The sequence below is a fragment of the Onychomys torridus genome, chromosome 9 (genome assembly GCF_903995425.1).
Source record: "Onychomys torridus chromosome 9, mOncTor1.1, whole genome shotgun sequence".
In the NCBI taxonomy this organism is placed as follows: Eukaryota; Metazoa; Chordata; class Mammalia; order Rodentia; family Cricetidae; genus Onychomys; species Onychomys torridus.
In genome coordinates, this window is record NC_050451.1 from 8,782,986 (window position 1) to 8,802,975 (window position 19,990).

Below are 19,990 nucleotides of genomic sequence, written 5' to 3' on the forward strand. Positions count from 1 at the left end.
AGGACTCTTAGTGGCTCTCTCCATCCTTGCTGTAGCCACTCATATCTGCTCCCTTCTTGGTCCCTCCATTCTCGACCACACCAAACTTTTACCACCTCCATCTGTCCTTTCCTCCTCCCCTGCAGGGACACATCACCGGCCTCACAGGAGTTATGGAGTTTCGGGAAGACAGCTCGAATCCCTACGTCCAGTTTGAAATCCTTGGCACAACCTATAGCGAGACCTTTGGCAAAGACATGCGCAAGGTAAGCCCTGAGGTCCTCACATGCTAGACTTCTTGCTTCAGAGCCTCTGAAGACAGCAACAGCTGTAGTTAGTGCCTCTTGTTCCCAGCAACGGCTAACTGACAGAGGAGGTCCTCCCTGCTTCGCTATCAATGCTGATGTTTCCGAGAACTTCTGGGGAGGAGGTGCAGAGAAGGTTCAGGCCGGACATGCTAATAGCACAGACCTAAGTCCAGGAGGGATTCCTGGGAACCATTTCCTGTTCTGTGGACTAGTAGCAGACTGCCTGGATACTGAAGGGTATGACAGGTTTTCCCAGAGTTGAGAAGACAGCCTAGCTTCTGAGACAAAAGGGAATTGTGGCTAAGGCTGGCAACAGATGTTATAGCCAGGGTGTCTGCCAGACTCTGGGATGAAACAAAACCACCTGGAATCCAATGGAGAGGGAAATGAGAGCCAGGAGAGCAGGGTGACTCAAGGCATGGCTTGGCTTTTTTTAAATTTGATGTGGACCTGGCAGGCCAGGGGGATATTTCCAGTGATACTGTGTCTTTCTTCTGATGGGCAACCAAGATGTCATTATAATAGTCGAGGGCTTGGAATAGTGATTTAAAGACATCCCTCAGATATGGTCTGGATGAACTTGGCTGGGGCTTATAATGGGTATGAAGGAAGGGCAGAGGCTGCTAGTCAGTGTCTGCTATGCTAAACTGCCTTTTAAGCTTTTCCAGAAATAATCTGTGCAGGAGGGGCATGTACTTGTTGGGGCCAGAGATGATAATGCTCATGTGCAGGGACTCAGTCCTCTTGGGAAAGGATGAAAGCATCCATTGATCAGTTTACCCATGGTACAGGCTCATGTTAATCACATATAACCTTTTCCATATTCTTTGTGTGTGTGTGTGTGTGTGTGTGTGTGTGTGTGTGTGTGTGTGTGTGTAAGGGGGGATGTCTCCACTGGTGATATGCTTCAGAGATAAAGGATATCCTTGTCAATAATGAAGCCTTAGCAGGTGTTGCATAAACTCTTATCAGAGAGGCCTGTAGCCATGTTGGGAACAGTGCAGAGGTAGGCATAGTGTAGATGATAATGATGCACTACTGTCTGGGTGGAGAACTTTGGTTTTGTTTCTAGAGGATCTGGGAAGAGCGATGAATGTGTAGGGTGGTTGAGGGATGAGATCTGCAGCACCGGAAATGGGCAGTGGCAGCACATATGGGACAACTGACTCTCTAGGGAAAGGCTCCTGTGTCCTGGAGTCCCAGTATAATGTGCAGAATAGGGTCTTTCAGCCATCCTGTATTGGAACATGGAGTTATGAACTGGTCATATCAAATCTAAGGGTGGCCAATACATATGGCTTGATGATACCTTAGAACCTAACAGCTTGTTTGTGGTGCCACCCTGAAGGTTAATGACTGCTGTGACACCCAGTAGAGTTAAAGTGTGATAGGCAATGTCAAGGAGGTTGAGGCTGGCTTATGATTTCTATAAGGGGTTGCTCAGAACTGTGACACTTGGTTGAGGGCTAGAGCTGAATGGTTGGTACTGGTCTGGGCAAAGACTAGAAGAAGAATTGGTTTTTGTTGAGATTCTCATCTGTTCAGAGGACAGAAGGAGAGGGGAGCTCATCCCGTCACTCCGCTGTGATTGTAGAGTATGCCAGTCTGCTGAAACCACCATTCCCGTCAGCATAGTGCATGGGTAGGTGCCATCCTTGAGTGCTCTCTGAGTTGGTAACTAAAGTCTTGTCTGCTGGTTCCTTCAGTATATCTCACCCTATTCTATGAGCTCAGCTCTGGCTCCCAGGTTCCCACAGTGTGTGAAATGTTGGCAGCGGGTCTTCTGCTTCCTCTTAGCTTGTACTCAAGTCCCATGAATCCCATGCCTGTACTCTGCTGGCCACTCCAGGTCCTTAAATGAGGGGAAGCATGATGTCCTTCACTCCCCATTTCAGGTGTCTGGGCCTTTGGTGTTGCTACGGCAACACTCCTCAAAAATCCTGAAGCCAGTGGGAGCTGGAATCTCTTGGTTATAAGGAGCTTCAGAGCAGGAGGTCTAGATGTAATTGAGTTGGAAGGGAAGCTGATTTTCAAGTGGGATTTATTTTAAAATGTATTCTTTTGTCATTCTAAAACCCTGCCCTTAATAACTGCATATCCCAGTTGTTATCTGTCTGCCTAGCGGCTTATCATCGGGAATGCGAGAAGCTATGTGGGAGGCAAGGAATAGGATTTACTATAGCAAATGTTTGCTATTATGACCCAGGGTACATACAAGAGAGATGGAATGGGGTTCCGGATGGAGGGAGGAGAGCTGGTTAGGAGTGCGTATCAGGGGCATACTGAAGTCCTTGAAGGTGGAGTGGGCTTCAGTACCCTGGCAGAATATAATGGGATTTCAGAGTGACTTTAGGAATATGATGAAGAACAGTGACATAGGGTCAACATAACTGAGAGCGGGGGAAGATTTGAGGGTAGTTTGGGGCTGTTCTGAGCCATACTGTGTCAATGTAAAGACTAGTCCAAGGAGCCCCATGGACGGCAGTTGTCTGTGACCCTTGACTACACATGGTCACCAGGAAAACCACCTGGAAAGATGGCTGGATGCTGCTTGCTGGGTGAGGTTCATGCTTCCCTGCCTAGTGATGCATACCACATATATTTAAATTAAAAAGCAGCTACAGCAAACGAAGGCTAACAAAAACCACGAGTTTTCTGGAGATTGAAGCTGAGAGGGGTCATCTAAATTGGGGAACATAGAGATATTTTTCTTAAACTAAATACCTTGGAGAGACCTCTCTGGGAGAGTGAGTCACCCAGATGCTTTAGTTTAAGTGACATCAGGAGACTATGTATTACTCAACCCCTGTATAGGAAGGAGTGGGTGATAGCCTTTCCCTGTAAGGTGCTGGACAAATACTGATTAAATTATCTAAACCAGAAAGAGCGTTCTTGTTGAGGAAGCACTGGATGGCAAAATCAAAAGTCTATGAAATGGTTCACAGCCAGCCTGCTGTGAACTACAAATGTTAATCTTCTGTTACTGGGATTGGCCAGAGTCTGCCACTGGGGGCAGTGTTTGCAAGGAAGTCTCTTCCCATTGCAATAGATTGGGTTGATTTGTTTGGAGGGTCTCCACTCTCCTTCTGATTGGTGGCATGCTTTTTCCAGCCTCAGAACTGTTAAGAGCCCACAAATTTCTACTTGCTTTGATCCTCCTTGCCCAAACAAACAGAAATATCCCAAGGACAGTCATTCGTATAAGCTAGTCTGCACAAATGTCCTAAGGTTGTGGCATGAGCAGGACAAATATATTAGAGACCAGCTACAGTAAACTTTCCCAAGATGGGAATATATGGAAATTGTTTGGCATAGAACAGGAGGGAGTGTAATAGAAGCATTGAACATATACTGTATACAAGGGTGCATTGTAAATATGATTCCTTACTGATGCCAAGTCCATTTGTTCTTTCTGGTCCCATCTCTCCTGAGTTTCAATATCCCTTTTTCCTTGCATAGCTTATTCAGACTGAAGTTCAGGGAAAAATCCTCACCCTCAGGATTTCCCTGAAACAGAGGAGCAGTCAGAGTAATTATCCTGCCCTGCTCTTAGCATTCCCATCCGGTTGGTCCATCAGCTTTAGCCATCTAAGTGCAGAACAGCCAGCCACAGCTTCCTGCCTCAAAGTTTTATGGACTATAGCAGTTCATCACACAGAGTGCCAAGAGCAGAGGCCAGAGATAGGCAGCATCCCTAACCAAGTGTAGCTAGGATTACTAAATTCAGTGTGCCAGGGCTGTGCCTAGCTCTTCTTGTATGCCTAGGATCAGATATTTAAAAAGACAGGTATGAATTGAGTCTTAAGAACTTCATTTCTAAATGAAATTTTATGTTGGGGGTTATATTGGCTTCTTTGTGGTCAATGGGAGATAGTAAACATGGATATCAGATTCTGCCCTTTACCTCAAGCATGGTTTTCCTAGATTGTGACACCAGTTGAAGCCTAGAGAATCATTTCCCATTACCAGATTACTGAGATTGCCTGCCATTCTCCATCCTAATGACATTGGTGTGGGCACTTTGTTTCCTTCTATTAACACAGGATTCCCAGTGCAGCAGGACTCTCGGAAATGTGCCCACTGCCTACAGATGCTTTGAACTTCATTTCTCTGGGTGGCATCAATTTGATTCATTGGCTCAGTGAAGGGTGGTGAATTTCTCTAGGAGAAGCATGGGGAGGTAGGAGGAGCATCCGCACTGCCTGTGGGATTTGCTTTAAGACTTACACACTAGGACTGAGGAGACCCTGGAGTAGCCTTAGAGAACTGGAGGAGAAAATTGAATGAGGACCAAGAGAGGCAGAGAACGTGTTTAGCTCAGTGGCATTCCAGCTTTTTCTCTAGGCTCGGGAGCCTGGTCAAGCAGGCTCTTACTGGGACATGAATATAGTAGACAACCATAGAGGACACATATTGTAGTTGCAGTAGGCAAGGAGTCTGGGTAGGGAGGTCTGTGCCTTTTTTGCAGGAACTTCTCTCTGTCCTTCACAGCTCTACAGTTTGATGTACACCTTTTTCTTTTATCTTTCTGAAATTTGAGGCCCACAGACTAGAAAATCCATGCTGGTACTTGGAAGGCAGAGGGATAAGAGGGAGGAGAGTGGAGAGAGGAAGAGGAGGGGAAAGAGAGAGGAAGGAGGAGAAAGGAGGAAGTGATGGGAGGGGAGAGGAGAGGAGATCCTTCTTGAGCACGAGGCAGTCCAGTTTTGTGATTCTGTCCTAGCTCTTCCACCCCTGTCCCTTCTCCCCCAAGCCAGCACATAGGACACCACCGTCCCTTCCTGCTGGCCTGGTCCCACTGACTTCAGTTCCATCACTTAAGCTTGGCTCAGCCTCCCCATTCCAACAGCTATCCATGGAGATGGGAGGTCTCCATCCTCCTTTATTGTTTGATGCTTCTGCTTTTATCTTCTTTGTCAACTCTGGTTCTTTACAAAAGCTGGAGGTAGACAGGCGTCAAACAGTCCCACTGTGATGTGATGCCCTTTGGAGGACCTCGTGGCTACTGATAATTTACAGAGTAATAATTAACTAATTGTACAGCAATATTGCTGCGCCATAGGATCCCAGTTCTCCTGGGCTCCAAATGTCATTAGCATTTGTTCCCATCTACCACACAGTGTTACAATCTATCCCTTATTCTCAGAGTTTAGAAGTTCTGGGTTCTAAGGGCAAGTTGAAATGGACCTAAGAGCCAGGCTAGCTCTGATGAGAAGGTAGACTTGCCTTGATCTGGTGACTCCAGGGGCTGGTGACAGGACTTGGCAAATGAGCACAGTAGAGGGGAGGCAGCTGTGTGCTGAGTTGGGCTCCAGGGTCTAGCCTGGGCATTGTGAAGAGTGTCTAGAAGCTGTTATCCTGAAGCTTCAGGGTGTATACAGTGGGGGAAAGATGAGGAGGAAGAGGAGGAGGAGGAGGAAGAGGAAGAGGAGGAGGAGGAGGAAGAGGAAGAGGAAGAAGAAGAAGAAGAAGAAGAAGAAGAAGAAGAAGAAGAAGAAGAAGAAGAAGAAGAAGAAGAAACAGCAGTAGCAGTAGCCAACTTCAGTCTATCAGATTAGCATTCTTGCAGCCTGTTTCCCAAGTAAAATGTCAACTATTCTGAACCCGTGTGCAAGAACTGCTATTGTCAGAGCAGTGACCCAAAACAAACACTGCTACTTCACCCCAATAATGATGCAAGGAAGGGTGTGATTAAGTATTTCATTTCAAGTAACATTGCATCAGCAGGTGATCATTTAAATAGAATGCTTTGAAAATACAGATAAATGAAATGAAGGATATAAAAGCCAATGATAATCTCTAAACTAAGAAATAAAGACCATTTGGATTTTTGGTGTAATTTGTGTGTGGGTTTTTTACTCTTCCTCTAGATAGGGATACAGAAAGTAGTTGGTATATTTTATAAAATTGCTGTTTATTATATACACATTTTAATGCCCTGCCTTTCCCATTTAGTGGCTTATTGGGAATATTTTCTTATTTCTTCATCTGTTCTTTACAACTATGGTTTTTAAAAATGGAAATGTTTCTCTAAACTTGTGGTAGGCTATTATGAATTTAACTTTCCCATAGGATGTCTGTTAATACATTATTACCAAGTTATTATAGGATGGTGTCATAACAAACATATGAAATACATGAGATTTTTCATTATATGTGTATTTGTTTCTTTTTATGTGTGTTTTAAGAAGGGAGTTTACTAAACCAAGGATAGTGATTATTTTGATATACTTCATATACTTCATACATATTTTCAAATCAATTATAGAAAAGTTTAGTGATTTTCACATACATTCATATAGAAATCTGTTTTTAATCCTATGCTCAAAAAATTCAGTAAGGCATTAAATAGTTGTTAATTTAATAGCAATATAAAGATGATGCTACTGAATTTTTATTTCATAGTTTTTCACTAAATATATATATATATATTTTATACACACCACCTTATATATAGTATATACTTGAATGACCAGCTTAGTCTGAGCTGTTCTGAGTTTGTGTATGTCCTCATTAGTATAATTTAATTTTTTATAGTCATTTTCTCTTCTTTCAGATTAAGTTTATTTACATTACAGGATGTGCATGTGTAGCTGGAGAGTTTTCTCTCCAGTCCCACCAAGCCCTGGCTGTCTGACAGCCCACTTATAATATAAACACACCAATGCTTATATTATTTAAACAGGTTGGCCTAATGGCTCAGGCTTCTTGTTATCTACTTCTTCTATCTTAAGTTAACCCATTTCTATTAATCTATACTTTGCACATGGCTGTGGCTTACTGGTACCTTACATGTCCCTTGTCATGGTGGCAGCTGGCAGTGTCTCTCTGCCTCAGCCTTCCACTTCCCCCAATTCTCTTCTCTGCTTGTCCCGCCTATACTTCCTACCTGGCTACTAGCCAATCAGTGTTTTATTTATTAACTAATCAGAGCAACACATTTGACATACAGAACATCCCACAGCATGCATGTCTGTAGGTAACCAAATGACCGTGAGCAGTGCTGTGAACAGCAAGGCATTCCTCCCCTCACATTAGATGAGGCATGGAGCTAAGGCAGCTTCAGACTTGTCCACTTCGGTGCTCAGATCAAGGTTCCTATCTTCTCATCCTTCTGTTTGCCCATTCTCAGGACACTGTATTTATTTTCCTTGGAGTTTTGGCATGGCTGTTCCAGTTCCAAAGACAGCAGCCTGTGGCAGAAGGCTATTGTCTGCCATAAGTCACTTTTGATGAATGTGACATGCCTTTCCACTGTTGCCCTGGTGTGTGCTTCTCTATCATGATAATCTGGGGTGTATGAGGGTGTCTTTCAGCACTGCATGGTCACTTGGATTCTTCTGCTCCCATGTTCTGTGTTCTGCTTGCACTTAGTGTGTGCTGCTTTCATTCTATTTTGTTATTTTGTCTTTTTTTTTTTTTCCTTCAGAGCTGAGGACTAAACCCAGGGTCTTGCGCTTGCTAGGCAAGCACTTTACCACTGAGCTAAATCCCCAACCCCAAGAACTCATTCTTTATGAGATCCCTGGACAGAACACAGAAAAGTTGAGGGTGCTGTAATTTAACTGTGGACTTGTCTGATCTAGTTGTGGGTTGTAAGCCCTCACTTTGCTATTTGGAACCATTTGACCCTGGTTTCTGCATTTCATTACATTATTTTTCATATCTACTTCACAGAAAATGTTGGCAAAAAAAAAGCTCTACACAGTATTTGCAAACAATTTAAAAAATGCATGTTGGAACAGCTCCCTTTTCATTCTGCTATTATACACTGACAGTCTCCTTTGAATTCTCCATGAGACCTCATAAAGGTTCTTATATTTCATCCCCACCCTGCATAAAACTAGGGTTGCTTAGTCATTTTTGCTGTGTTCTAATGAACTGATTTATGCTTTCTCTCCTGCTGACCAGTTCCTGGTTTTTGTTCTACTATTATTTTTAAAGCCATCATAGGAAGTGCTCAATACTTTAGTTTTATGCTTGCATGTTTTATAATGTGTTGTCTTGAGTAGAGCTGTGACTGAATCCTAATGGCTTTTCTAATGGAAACAGAAGTATAAATGCTCACAGAAAAGTGTGTACATCTTAGGTGCGCCACAGTGGCCTTTAAGAACACAAACATGGCACTGTCACCAACACTCACAGCCAGACCCAGGATGTCTGCAGTACCCTGAGGAACCTTCTTTGTGTCTCATTCTAGGTACTACACCCACCACTGATCCCATTTTGACTTTCTCCTACTCTTAGTTTTATAGTTAACATACTATCAGATTCTCTCTACTCTTGTAACTGATCCCTTTGTGCAGTGTGTTTGTGAGAGCCATTATTATCATCATATGTAGTGTTGGATCATTCTCTTTTATTGTACTTAAAGGGAAAGTTTTATTACTGTTCATATATAATGTGAACAACAAAACAGCACAAAAATCCTACAAGAGGAGGGGGGAATACATGACACCAAAGGGTCACATGGAGAAATACGGTGTCTCTGAGGACAGCGAATATGGAAAGTTTACAGTACTATTTCAAGATACAGTTGGCTGATCTTGGTTCTTTGTTTTGTATTAGCAATTATAAGTAACATGTTCATTTTTTGTAACAAATCTGGATTCATGACTAAGGTGTGGGCTGGAGGGTTTTATGTCAACTTGACACAAACTAAAGTCTTCTGAGAGAATGGAGCTTTAATTAATAAAATGCCTTCATAAGATTGAGCTGTAGGCCAGCCTGTAGGATGTTCTCTTAGTTAGTGATTGATGGGGGAATTTTGAGTAATGCCACCCCTGGGCTGGTGGTCCTGAGTTCCATAGAAAGCAGGCTGAACAAGCCATGAGGAACATGCCAAGCAACACCCTCCATGTCCTCTGCATCAGTTCCTGACTCCAGGTTCCTGCCATTTTAGTTCCTGTCCTGACTTCCTTCAATGATGGACAGTGATATGGAAGTATAAGCCAAGTAAACCCTTTGCTCCCCAGTTTGCCTTCTGGTCACAATGTTTCTTAGCAGCAATAGAAACCCTGACCAAGACAGGTTACACTCACTCTTAGTCAGTGTAGGAGGCATTAACATCTTGCCAGTGCAGAGCAGTAAAGAATGAATGACTATAGTGTACTCCTCAGTTTATTTACAGCCTTTTAAATTTCACTCTGGAAACTGCAGCTTTCATGGCAAAGGCCTTGATAACTTTTGGTTGATTTATTCCTAGATCTTGATGCTTGTCAGGTCTATTATATGTAGCAAATATTCAAAATTATTTTCTACTAATTTATTATATGTAAGCAGAAATTTATTTGGTTTCATATATTCACTTTGTTTCATATGTACACTATGTTTGTTGACTTACACTAAAAAAATTGCCTGTATATCCTTTGGATTCTCTAAATACACCATCATGTTGCTTATTAATAAGAGAGTCTTATTTCTGGTTGTTAACAGCTTTTATCAGTTTCTCCTGACTTATTGTACTTAGTTCAAGTTGAACAGATGGATATCATTTTTCTATTCTTAACGTTAGAGGTTTGTAGTTGGAAGTTTTCCTGTGTCTCAGCTGGTCCTCCAACTGCTCAGACTCAAGAAACATACAGAGGCTTATATTTCTTACAAACTGTATGGCCTAATGGCCCAGGCTCTCACTAGCTACCTCTTACAACTTAATTCAGCCCATTTCTATTAATCTATGCATTGCCACGTGGCTTTGTGGCTTACAGGTACTTTCACATCTTGCTTCTCCTGGTGGCCACTCCAGTGTCTGTTCCACTCTCTTTTCTTCTCTTCTCTCTCCACCTTGAATGTATCTCCTAACCTTACTCTGCCTCACCATTGTCCAAACAGCCTTATCAACCAATCAGAGCAACAAGCTGATTGTCCAAACAGCTTTATTTATCAACCAGTCAGAGAAACATATATTCACAGTGTACAGAAAGCTATCCCACAGTAGAGATTAGCTTTAAATAACTTTTAAAATAATTTAATAATTTCTTAAAACATTTTTATTGCCTGAGAATTCATGCACGCATATGTAAATGTACTGTGATTTGATCATACCCATCCCCAGCCCCTCCATTCCAATCCCGCCTCTATTTTACCCAATCATTTCCTTTTGTACTCTTTAATTATGAGACTGTCCTCAAACTTAGTGCTGCCTATACATGCATGGATACAGGATCATAGCCTCTCAGGAGTCCCGTTCTTAAAGAAAACTCTCTCTCCTTTACCTAGCAGCCATAAATTGCAGATAACTCTAAGCTAGCGATGGGACTTCATGAGTCCCTCCCCAACCCATGCTGGGAGTTTGGTGGCCTGATTTGGCAAACATCTTGTACATCATTCATGTGTGCAACATCACTGTCATGTCTGCCAAATACTATTTCTATGCAGTTGTCTACTACCTCTGCCTCTTACAACCTCCTTGCTCCATCTTCTGCAATGGTCCCTGAGCCTTGGTTGGCAGGGGTGTGTTATAGATGCCCCCGTTAGTCTCTTATTCTTTGCAAACTGGTGAGTTGTGAGTCTCTGTGTTAGCACCATCTTCTGCAAAAGGAGCTTCTCCAATGAGGCATTGAGAGATACACTCATCTATGGGTATAAAGATAAAATCTTCACATTTTATCTATTACATAATTTTGTTGGCGTTCATTCTTTCAGATAAAGAAGAGTCCATTAGATTCCAATTTTCTCATTATTTTAAAATTTAAGATTATTTCATTTGGCCAAAGACAATTTTAGTCTATCGAGGTGATTATATAATTATGAACTTTTTATTCTTATTATTTTCTGGTAGCATAATAAATTATGTTGACTAATTTTTTTGATGCAGCTCACTTATCTTTTTTGCATCAGGCATGCCATACTACTTTGATGATTTAAAACAGGCTTTAGAGTTTGCTGAGACTATTATACTCTAATTTCTTTTCTATTTCAGAATATTGCTTGAACTTTTGTTTTTAGGTTAGCATAGATTCACATGCAGCCATAATGAGTAATAGTTTGGAACACTATTGTTCAATGTCAGAATAAATGTATCAGCAGGAATACAACCCATGGATATGGTTCAGATCTACATTGTCCTAGTTTTATGTGTGTTTGTGTGTATTCATGTGTAATTTTATTCTATGCAGTTGATGTGTTCACTACCACAATCAAGACAGAATATTTCTCTTACCATTATGATCCCTCCTGTTGCTTATTTATTTACATACCTGCCTTCATGTGCCTCTGTCCTGTGCACGTCTAACAGTGGAAATCCAGTACTATACTTACATTCTCTATCTCTAAACTTTTGTAATTTAAAAAGAAGTTACATAAATTGAATCATACAGTATTATAATTAAAATTCTGTTATTAGCTTTTGTTCATTCAGCATAATTTCCTAGAGGTTCATCCCATTTGCTTCATTCATCAATGGTTCCATCATTTTGCTGTCCAGTGCTTTTCAGGGAGTTAATGGCCCACTGCTTGTTTAACCTTTAACCTACCAAGCATAGAGGATGCCTAAATACTGTGTAATGTTCGGCTCTTGAGAGTGAAGCTGGAACTAATCTTAGTGTGCAGGTTGTCTAGGATAAATGCCTACAAGGATGCAATTGCAGTGTCATCACATGGTAACTGTGTGTTTAGTGCTATGAGAACAACTGTTCTTCTGCCTGACTACCCTTCCATACACCAGTGATGCAATGTGGCACAGATAATCTCTCAGCCTCAGCAGCCTTTGGTGATACTACTATTTTTGTTTTAGCTTATAATGATAAAGAGACATCTTACTGTGGTTTTGATTTAATTTTTGCATCCATAATGATCAGAATATTCAACACATTTTATGTGCTTGTTTGTCATCTGCATAACTCCTACGGTTAAATGTCTGTCTAATTATTTTGCCTGTTTTTTCTAAGTGGATGACTTACCTTGTACTATTGAGTTTTGAGAGTTCTTTGTATGTTCCAGATAATTGTCTTTTATTGACTGTATGGCTTGCAAATATTTATCATATTTTCTGTCTTTGCATTTTCAATTAAGGATCTTTGTATAAAACTGAAATTTGGATTTTGATGAAATGTAACTTTTCAAATTTTTCCTGTTAGAGTTCATACTTTTGGTGTCATCCTAAGAATTTTTTGTTTGTTTGTTTGTTTTTTGAGACAGGGTTTCTTAATGTAGTCCTGACTATCCTGGACTCACTGTGTAGACCAGGCTGACATTGAACTCACAGAGATCTGCCTACCTCTGCCTCCTGAGTGCTGGGATTAAAGGCGTTCATGCACCACCACTGCCCAGCTGTCCTGTGTATCCTAAAACTCGCTATGTAGACCAGGGTGGTCTCAAATTCACAGAGGTCTGGCCTGCACCTGTCTCCTGAGTGCTGAGGTTAAAGGCATGTGCCACTATATCTGACATTCTAAGGATTATTTGCCCATTCTTATAATCCAATGATGCTTTTCCCTTACGTTTTTATTAGTATATTCACAGTGTATGTACATAATTATCTCCATCCATCCATCCATCCATCCATCCATCCATCCATCCATCCATCCATCTATATATCTGTCTATCTACCTATCAATCATTTAAACTTTGACTTGACAGGCCTTGAGATAGAGTAGGTTTGGTAGCCAGAGGTTGCTACATAGCTTTCTGTAGTTACCAAGGGAGAGGAATGGGTGAAGTTAACTATAAGACTGTCCTCAAATTGTACCTGGAGGTAAAAATTATCTTTTGTCAAATACCAGTAGCTACTGAAAAAGCCTTACCTGGCCTGTAGATCATCAGTAGTAAAGGAGTTATATGCACTGTGCTAATGCTGCTACCGACTTTGAGCTACATTTTAAGTGTGAAATTTAGGTGGAGGTTTTTGTTTTTTAGTGTTTTCATCATCATGTATTTTAAAGGCTACTCCATCTACCACTAAAATGCCCTCAGATTTGCCAGCATCATTAGGTATGTTTGTGTGTGTTTACTTTTGGGTCCTGCAGTCTGCTTCACTGTCAATATGCCTGAGTGTCTGCCAATATCACTGTGTCTCAATTACTGCAGCTTTTGTCCATTATTGGGTCACCTTTGCCATAGTGAGGAATTCTGTTCAAAGTCCCTAAGATATAATCAGGCTTTAATTTTCCTTAACTGTACTGTATTTGTCTATTTTCTGTATTTAGGGAGTACTAGAGTCATAAATTATGTTTAAAGCATTTATTTGTCTCTCATCTCACAGGACATGCTATGTAGAATCTCTCTTTTTTTATTTAAATTACTTTCATTTTACATACCAACCCCAGTTGCTCCTCCCTCCCCTTCTTCTGTCCCCCCACCTCCCCCACATCCTACCCTGTCATCCACTCCTCAGAGAGGGTAAGGCCTCCCATGGGGAGACAACATCTGGCATACCAAGTTGAGGCAAGACCAAGCTCCTCCCCTGAGCATAAAGGCTGAGCAAGGTATCGCACCATATGGAATGGGTTCCAGAAAGCCAGCTCATACACCCAGGATAGATTCTGGTTCCACTGCCAGGGCCCCTTTAAACAGACCAAGCTACACAACTGTCTCCCACATACAGAGGGCCTAGTTTGGTCCCATGCAGATTCCCCAGCTTGTAGGTCCAGAGTCTTGGAGCTCCTAGGATGGGGTCAGCTATCTCTGTGGGTTCCCCCCATCATGACTTGACACCTTGATACCCCCGCCCAAGGTGATCTGTACATCCCTCTTAGTGTCTTCCTTGTTTCCTAGCTTCTCTGAAGCTGTGAGTTGTAGTTTGATTATCCATTGCTTTACCTCTAGTATCCACTTATGAGTGAGTATGTACCATGTTTGTCTTTCTGAGTCTGGGTTACCTCACTCAAGATGATATTTTCTAGTTCCATCCATTTGCCTACAAATTTCATGATGTCATTGTTTTTTACAGCTGAGTAGTACTCCATTGTATATATGCACCACATTTTCCTCATCCATTCTTTGGTTGAGGAGCATCTAGGTTGTTTCCAGGTTCTGGTGACCGAACTCTCCTAGGTGTGTTTACCTGCTGAGCCATCTAACCCTTTTATGATGTTTTGAAGATTTTTCTTTTTGTTTTACTTTTTTATTCTATTATTTCTCCATTGTATGTTTTAATACTTTCTACTTTTTTGGTTATTACCTTTTATTTTTTGACCATTTTGGGTTTGCTTTCCTGATTTCTTGAAATAGAATCTTCAATTATTTGAGACAGATGGCATTTTATAATGTAAGCTTTCAAGGCTATGTATTTCCCTACACCAGAACAATTTTAAGCTGCATTCCATTCATCTTAATATGCTTTATTTCATTTGCATTCAATTGTATGCATTCTATAAATTTCCTTTGAGACTTCTTGTCTGGCGCATGGATTACTTAGAAGTGTAATGTTAATTTTCACATGCCTAAGGGATTTCCATCTCTTCTTTGTAGTATTGAATACTTTTCAGATTCTATTATGATATAAGAGCCTAACCTGTATGATATCAATTCTTCAAAATTTGTTGAGTTACTTTAATGGTCCAGGATATGGCATATTTGGCAAATATTCAATAAGCACTTGAAAAAAACATATGTTCACCTGATATTTGTGGGTGTTCTGCCTATGTGGTTAGACAGCATTGACTGGCTGAACTGTTGAGAATGTAATACTCTGTTACTTCTTTCTCTAAGATACTATATTGTTCAGCTCCTTACCTTCACTTCCTGAGTTATTTTCCCTCAGCTCTATCAGTTTCTGCTTCATGGATTTTGAGGATCTGTTATTGATGCATACATATATGGTCTCTTTCGATCATCTTCCTTGTGGATCTATCCTTTTAAGCTTGTGTAACAGTCTTCTTTCTTTCTGGTGATTTTCTTTATCTGGCACCACTCTAGATACTTAGTCTTTAAAAATTAATTTCATATGATATGTCTTCATATTTTTGACTTTAAGACATCTTTGTCACTGTCTTTAGGGTGGGTTTCTTATGAGCAGCATATAGTTGAATAATTTATTAAATTTAATCTGATAATGTATGTATTTATTGGTATATTTATGTCATTAAAAATTAAAATGATTGATCTGTTGAAATGGCTCAGTGGATAAAAGTCCATGCCACCAAATCCTGATGACCTGAGTTCAATCCCGTCAACCTACATGGTGAAACTCTTGTGAACTGTCCTCTTATCTCTACAGGCACAGCTTGTCACGAGTGCCCATCCCCAATATGTATAAACATGCATGCATACATATATACATACATATACACAAACATATGTATGAGCATACATATTTAAATGTAATAAAAATTTTTAAAGTTTTTTTAATGCTTATAATGGGAAAACCAAGTAGGAGGCTCATCCCTGGAGAAAACTGATTCTCCTAATGTCAGCAGCCATTGATTACCATTTAGGGGTGAGGCCTGACTTGGCTGGTCTACTGCTCTTGTCATTGTGCAGGTCTTGTTTAGGCAACCATATTGTTGAGATTTCATGGATGCAGCTTCCTTGTTATCTTGAGAAGAAACTCCTTCAGAGCAGGCACCCTCATCTTCTGGTCCTTACAATCTTTCCATAGCTCTTCCATGATTTGCCCTGAGTCATAGGTGTAAGGGTTGCATTGTAGATGAATCAACTGGTGTTTGGCATCCCATGATCAGTTATTCTCAGCATTTAAAAATTTTTTGTATAGTTCCCCCTTTCCTGTCCTCCTTCCAATCCCTCCTCTGTTCCCTCCTTCCGACTCATGCCCTACTTTCTCTCTCTCAAACTGATAGCCTCTGTTTTGATTAGCATTGTTACATATATTTATGCATTAATACACAAGTACAAGCTGCTGAGTCCTTTATTGTTGCTTGTGTGTATATAATTTTAAGGTTGGCCAGTTGGCTATAGAGAAACAATTAGTAGCTTTATCTTTGAAAACGACTAATTCTCATTGGCTGCGGTTCTTTGTCTAGGGGTGGGGCACAATGGAATTTCCCCCTTCCATATATGCATGTCTTCTGGTGGTGTTATTGTTTGTGACTTATTTAGGGAGCCATATCATTGAGATATCATGTGTGTGGCTTTCCTATCACTTTGAGGAGACATACTCTCACAGCATATTTCTTGGTCCTGTGGCTCTTACAGTCTTTCTGCCCATGATTTCATGATGTTCCTAGAGCCTTAGGTACCACATGATCCTTGTGGGATGAAAAGCCACCAAAGGTGGTCTCTAATTCTTTTCACTATGTTGGTTGATGATTTTGTCATACAGTGCTTTGAAAAGAAACATTTGCTGATTTTGCTGTCATTTCCTGTGCTATTGGAATCCTATTAATAAAGTCATTATCTCTTTTTACAGTTTAAAGTGTTTCCTTTATAGTTTCCTCTAGATCAGTGGTTCTCAACCTTCCTAATGCTGTGACTCTTTATTATAGTTCTTCATGTTGTGGTGAACCCCAACCATAAAATTATTTCATTGCTACCATATAACTGTAATTTTTCTACTGCTATGAATCATAATATAAATATATGATATGTATGATATCTATATATGTGACCCCCAAGGAGGCTCCAACCCATAGGTACAGCTTAGTGTCATTAGTATTTAGTCAACATTCTCTGTTTTACTTTGTGTCCAGTTGTTCCTTACTCTTTAACTTCTGATTCACCAGGTTTTTGTTGTTGTTGAATATTTTCTTGCTGTTTTCTGATGATTCATATTTTAAAAATAGTTCTTTTCCAACATCTTTTATCTTATTCATACAGACTTTCACAGACTTTTTTAATTATTCACAGAATTGTGAATAATTCAGATTAAAATATACATTTTAATTCATTATAATTAAATGCCATTTCCCCCCTCATGACTAATGTTTTCAACATTAACCTCTTTTAAACCCTACCTCTTTAGACTTATGGTTAAATTGTACATTTATTTTAAACTCCATAAGATATTGTTATTATATTTAACTATCATTATTCAGTTACTATTTAATCATGCTGCCCTAGATATTCACTCTTCAATCATTCTTACTCCTTCCTCTACCTCATTCAAATATGAGCTATAGAAATGATACCTGGAAATACAGTCTTCTTTTTCCTTTCTTCCTGTTTTCGTCTGGTATCACTGTGTACTAGAGAGCTGCCTTCAGGGTTTCTTCCAGTTCAGCTCTACCCTTCATTGCTTCTCATTGTTGTGCTCTTTCTGAATGTATCTGTATTCCACACTCATTGCTGAAGGCTGTTTTCACTGCGTATGGGAGTCTTAGTTGATGTTTTCCTTCCTGCATTTGAAAGGTGTCGTTGTATTTCTGTGATCCTACTATCTCTGGTGCTTTCCACTTCAAAGTAAGTTATGTCTCCCTGTCTGGATGCTATTACATTTTCAGTAATGGTGCAATATCTAGGTATAGTTTTGCTTCATTTCCCAGCAATAGGATTAATGGAATTATTCAATTCTTTATATTTAAGTTAATTATTAGTTTTGCACAATTTTCAGCCTCAATGCATTGCTTTTAGTGCAGTCTTTCTCCTCTCTCAGAAACTCTTGTTGCAGCTACAACATCTATTCATGACCCCAGGTTGACGTTTTCCTCTTTTTCTTTGTTTTAAGTCAACACATGCCATTTATTTTCCATTTCTGTTAACTTCATTCTTATAATTTTAAATTATATTCCAATTATCTCATAAATTATTCACATTTTCCTGTAATTTTCTTGAACAGGATAACATGTAATTTTGTTTGTTTGCCCAGATTGAGCATTTTGTGGTCATTTGTGCCATTCCCTTTTGATATAGATTGTTGCCTTCTGTTCCTTACATTGAAAAACCACAATTTCGTTATCTGTTTATCTGTTAATATTTGTATTGTGTTTAGATTTTTACTACATTCAATAAAACTGCTACACATATTTGTGTAAAAAGGCTTTGCGTGGACATAGATTTTACTTATTGTGGTAAGTATTAAAGAGGGAGAATGGCTGGGTCATATGGCAGGTTGGTGTTTAGTTGTAAAGAAAATTCCAATCTATATTCCATTCTGACTTTTGTATTTTCAGTTTCCTCAAGCAGTTAAATAGAATTTCAGGTTTTATGCATCCTTGCCTACACTTGGCATAGACAAGCTTAAAATTTCTTACCATTTAATTGCTGGATAGAGTTATGTCACTGTGGTTTTTATAGTGTGTTTAAAAATAATTTCATATTTCTCAGGAGAGTTGTAAAGACAGCACAGAACATTACTGTATACAGTTCCCCCAGCTTTCTCAAATGTTAGCATTTTACATGACAGATATGTCAAAACCAAGAAATTAACTTCGGAACAATGCTACTGACTATGGACTTTATTCTGATTTTGTCTCTATGCATAGTAATGTTCTTTTTCTGTTTCTGGATCTTTTCTAGGAAGCCAAATAGTATCAGTTATTGTGATTCCCTGGTCTCCACCATCTAGGACCTTTATCAATTTTTCCTTGTTTTATACCCTTGATTTCTTTAAAGAGGAGTAATCAGGTGTTTTCAGAAAAGCTGAAACAGTATTTCCAGCCTCTGCATTTTGAATCTGAGATTTTTTTGTTTGATTAGATGGGAGCTGTATGTTTATGGGAAGAGCTCCAGGGAGGTGGAGTTCTCTTCTGAGTGTATCTTATCCATGGCTGGACATCTGATACCCACATGTCAGTGGTGACGCTAACCTTGATCACTTGTCTAAAGTGATGTCTAAGGCTTCTTCAATGTAAAAACTGTTTTCTTTTATATGCATTATTCATTAGAATCAAATCTATGTCTAGACCATGCCTGAAGGGAGTTAATATTTATCCTTATGTGTTAGTAGTATAAAAAGATTGTAGCTATATGGTGCAGTCAGTGCACTAATTAGTAACAGTCTAGGGGACTAGGAGAATATACTTTGCAACTCTACAAAAATTCTGTTTGCCCTTAATTTTTTTCCCACTGATTTTAGCATTTGTTTGTGTGTTCAGCCTGGAGCATTTACCGTGGCTATGCTTCAAGTTTCTTTTCTATTTCTTTGATTCCTCTCACATTACTTAATATTCTTGTATAAAGAGGATTTTCCCCTTTTTCCATGTGCTTTTCTAACCTTCTGTCCCCTTTGAAAACTTCTTTGTTTTCTTATGCTTAAAGACTCTGAGTATATCTTGGATTTTCCTTGCCTCTGACATAGACTTCAACATTTCTCACAGAATTCAGTTTATTTATTTATTTATTTATTTTTTGAGGAGTTGTATTTAGAAACTAAGATCTCAGTGATGGATATGTCTGTTGTTGATGAGATATCAATGCTTCCAAGATGTTTTAATGGGCAGAGTAAGGAATTACACGTGTGTATGTTATTCCAGGTAAATTCAGAGGTGTATATTTCTGTATCTACTTTTATCTGTCATCGGTCTGTCTGCCTAACTCTCTCTAATAGCTATTATCTAATTATCAGCCTGTCCATTTTTATCTGTCTTCATCCTCCGTGTGTGCTTGTGTGAATGTGCACAAATAGACGCAAATACACACATATATGCATGTATAAATAATTGTGGTTTTTATGTCAATCACGCAGGGCTCATTCTAGCATTCTCTCTTTGCTTATTTGTTATTTCATTCTCTAACAGTTGAATCTGGTTCTCCTTGCCTGCAAATTATTACTTGGGAAACCCTTGAATATATGTAGTGTCAGATTCCTAATAGGCTTGTGAGAGACAAATTGGCCAACTAAAGTACAGTGTTTAACTACAGTTCTTTTG

At 39.7% G+C, this 19,990-nt stretch overlaps 1 protein-coding gene across 1 annotated transcript in view; it reads left to right on the forward strand.

Annotated features, from left to right (window-relative positions):
• Nucleotides 1-19,990, forward strand: part of Grid1 (glutamate ionotropic receptor delta type subunit 1) — a 712,681-nt gene that overhangs the window by 489,265 nt on the left and 203,426 nt on the right. Inside the window, exon 8 of the mRNA XM_036198833.1 lies at nt 126-245. Within this exon, the coding sequence (XP_036054726.1) occupies nt 126-245 (120 nt within the window). The remainder of the gene's footprint in view (nt 1-125; nt 246-19,990) is intronic.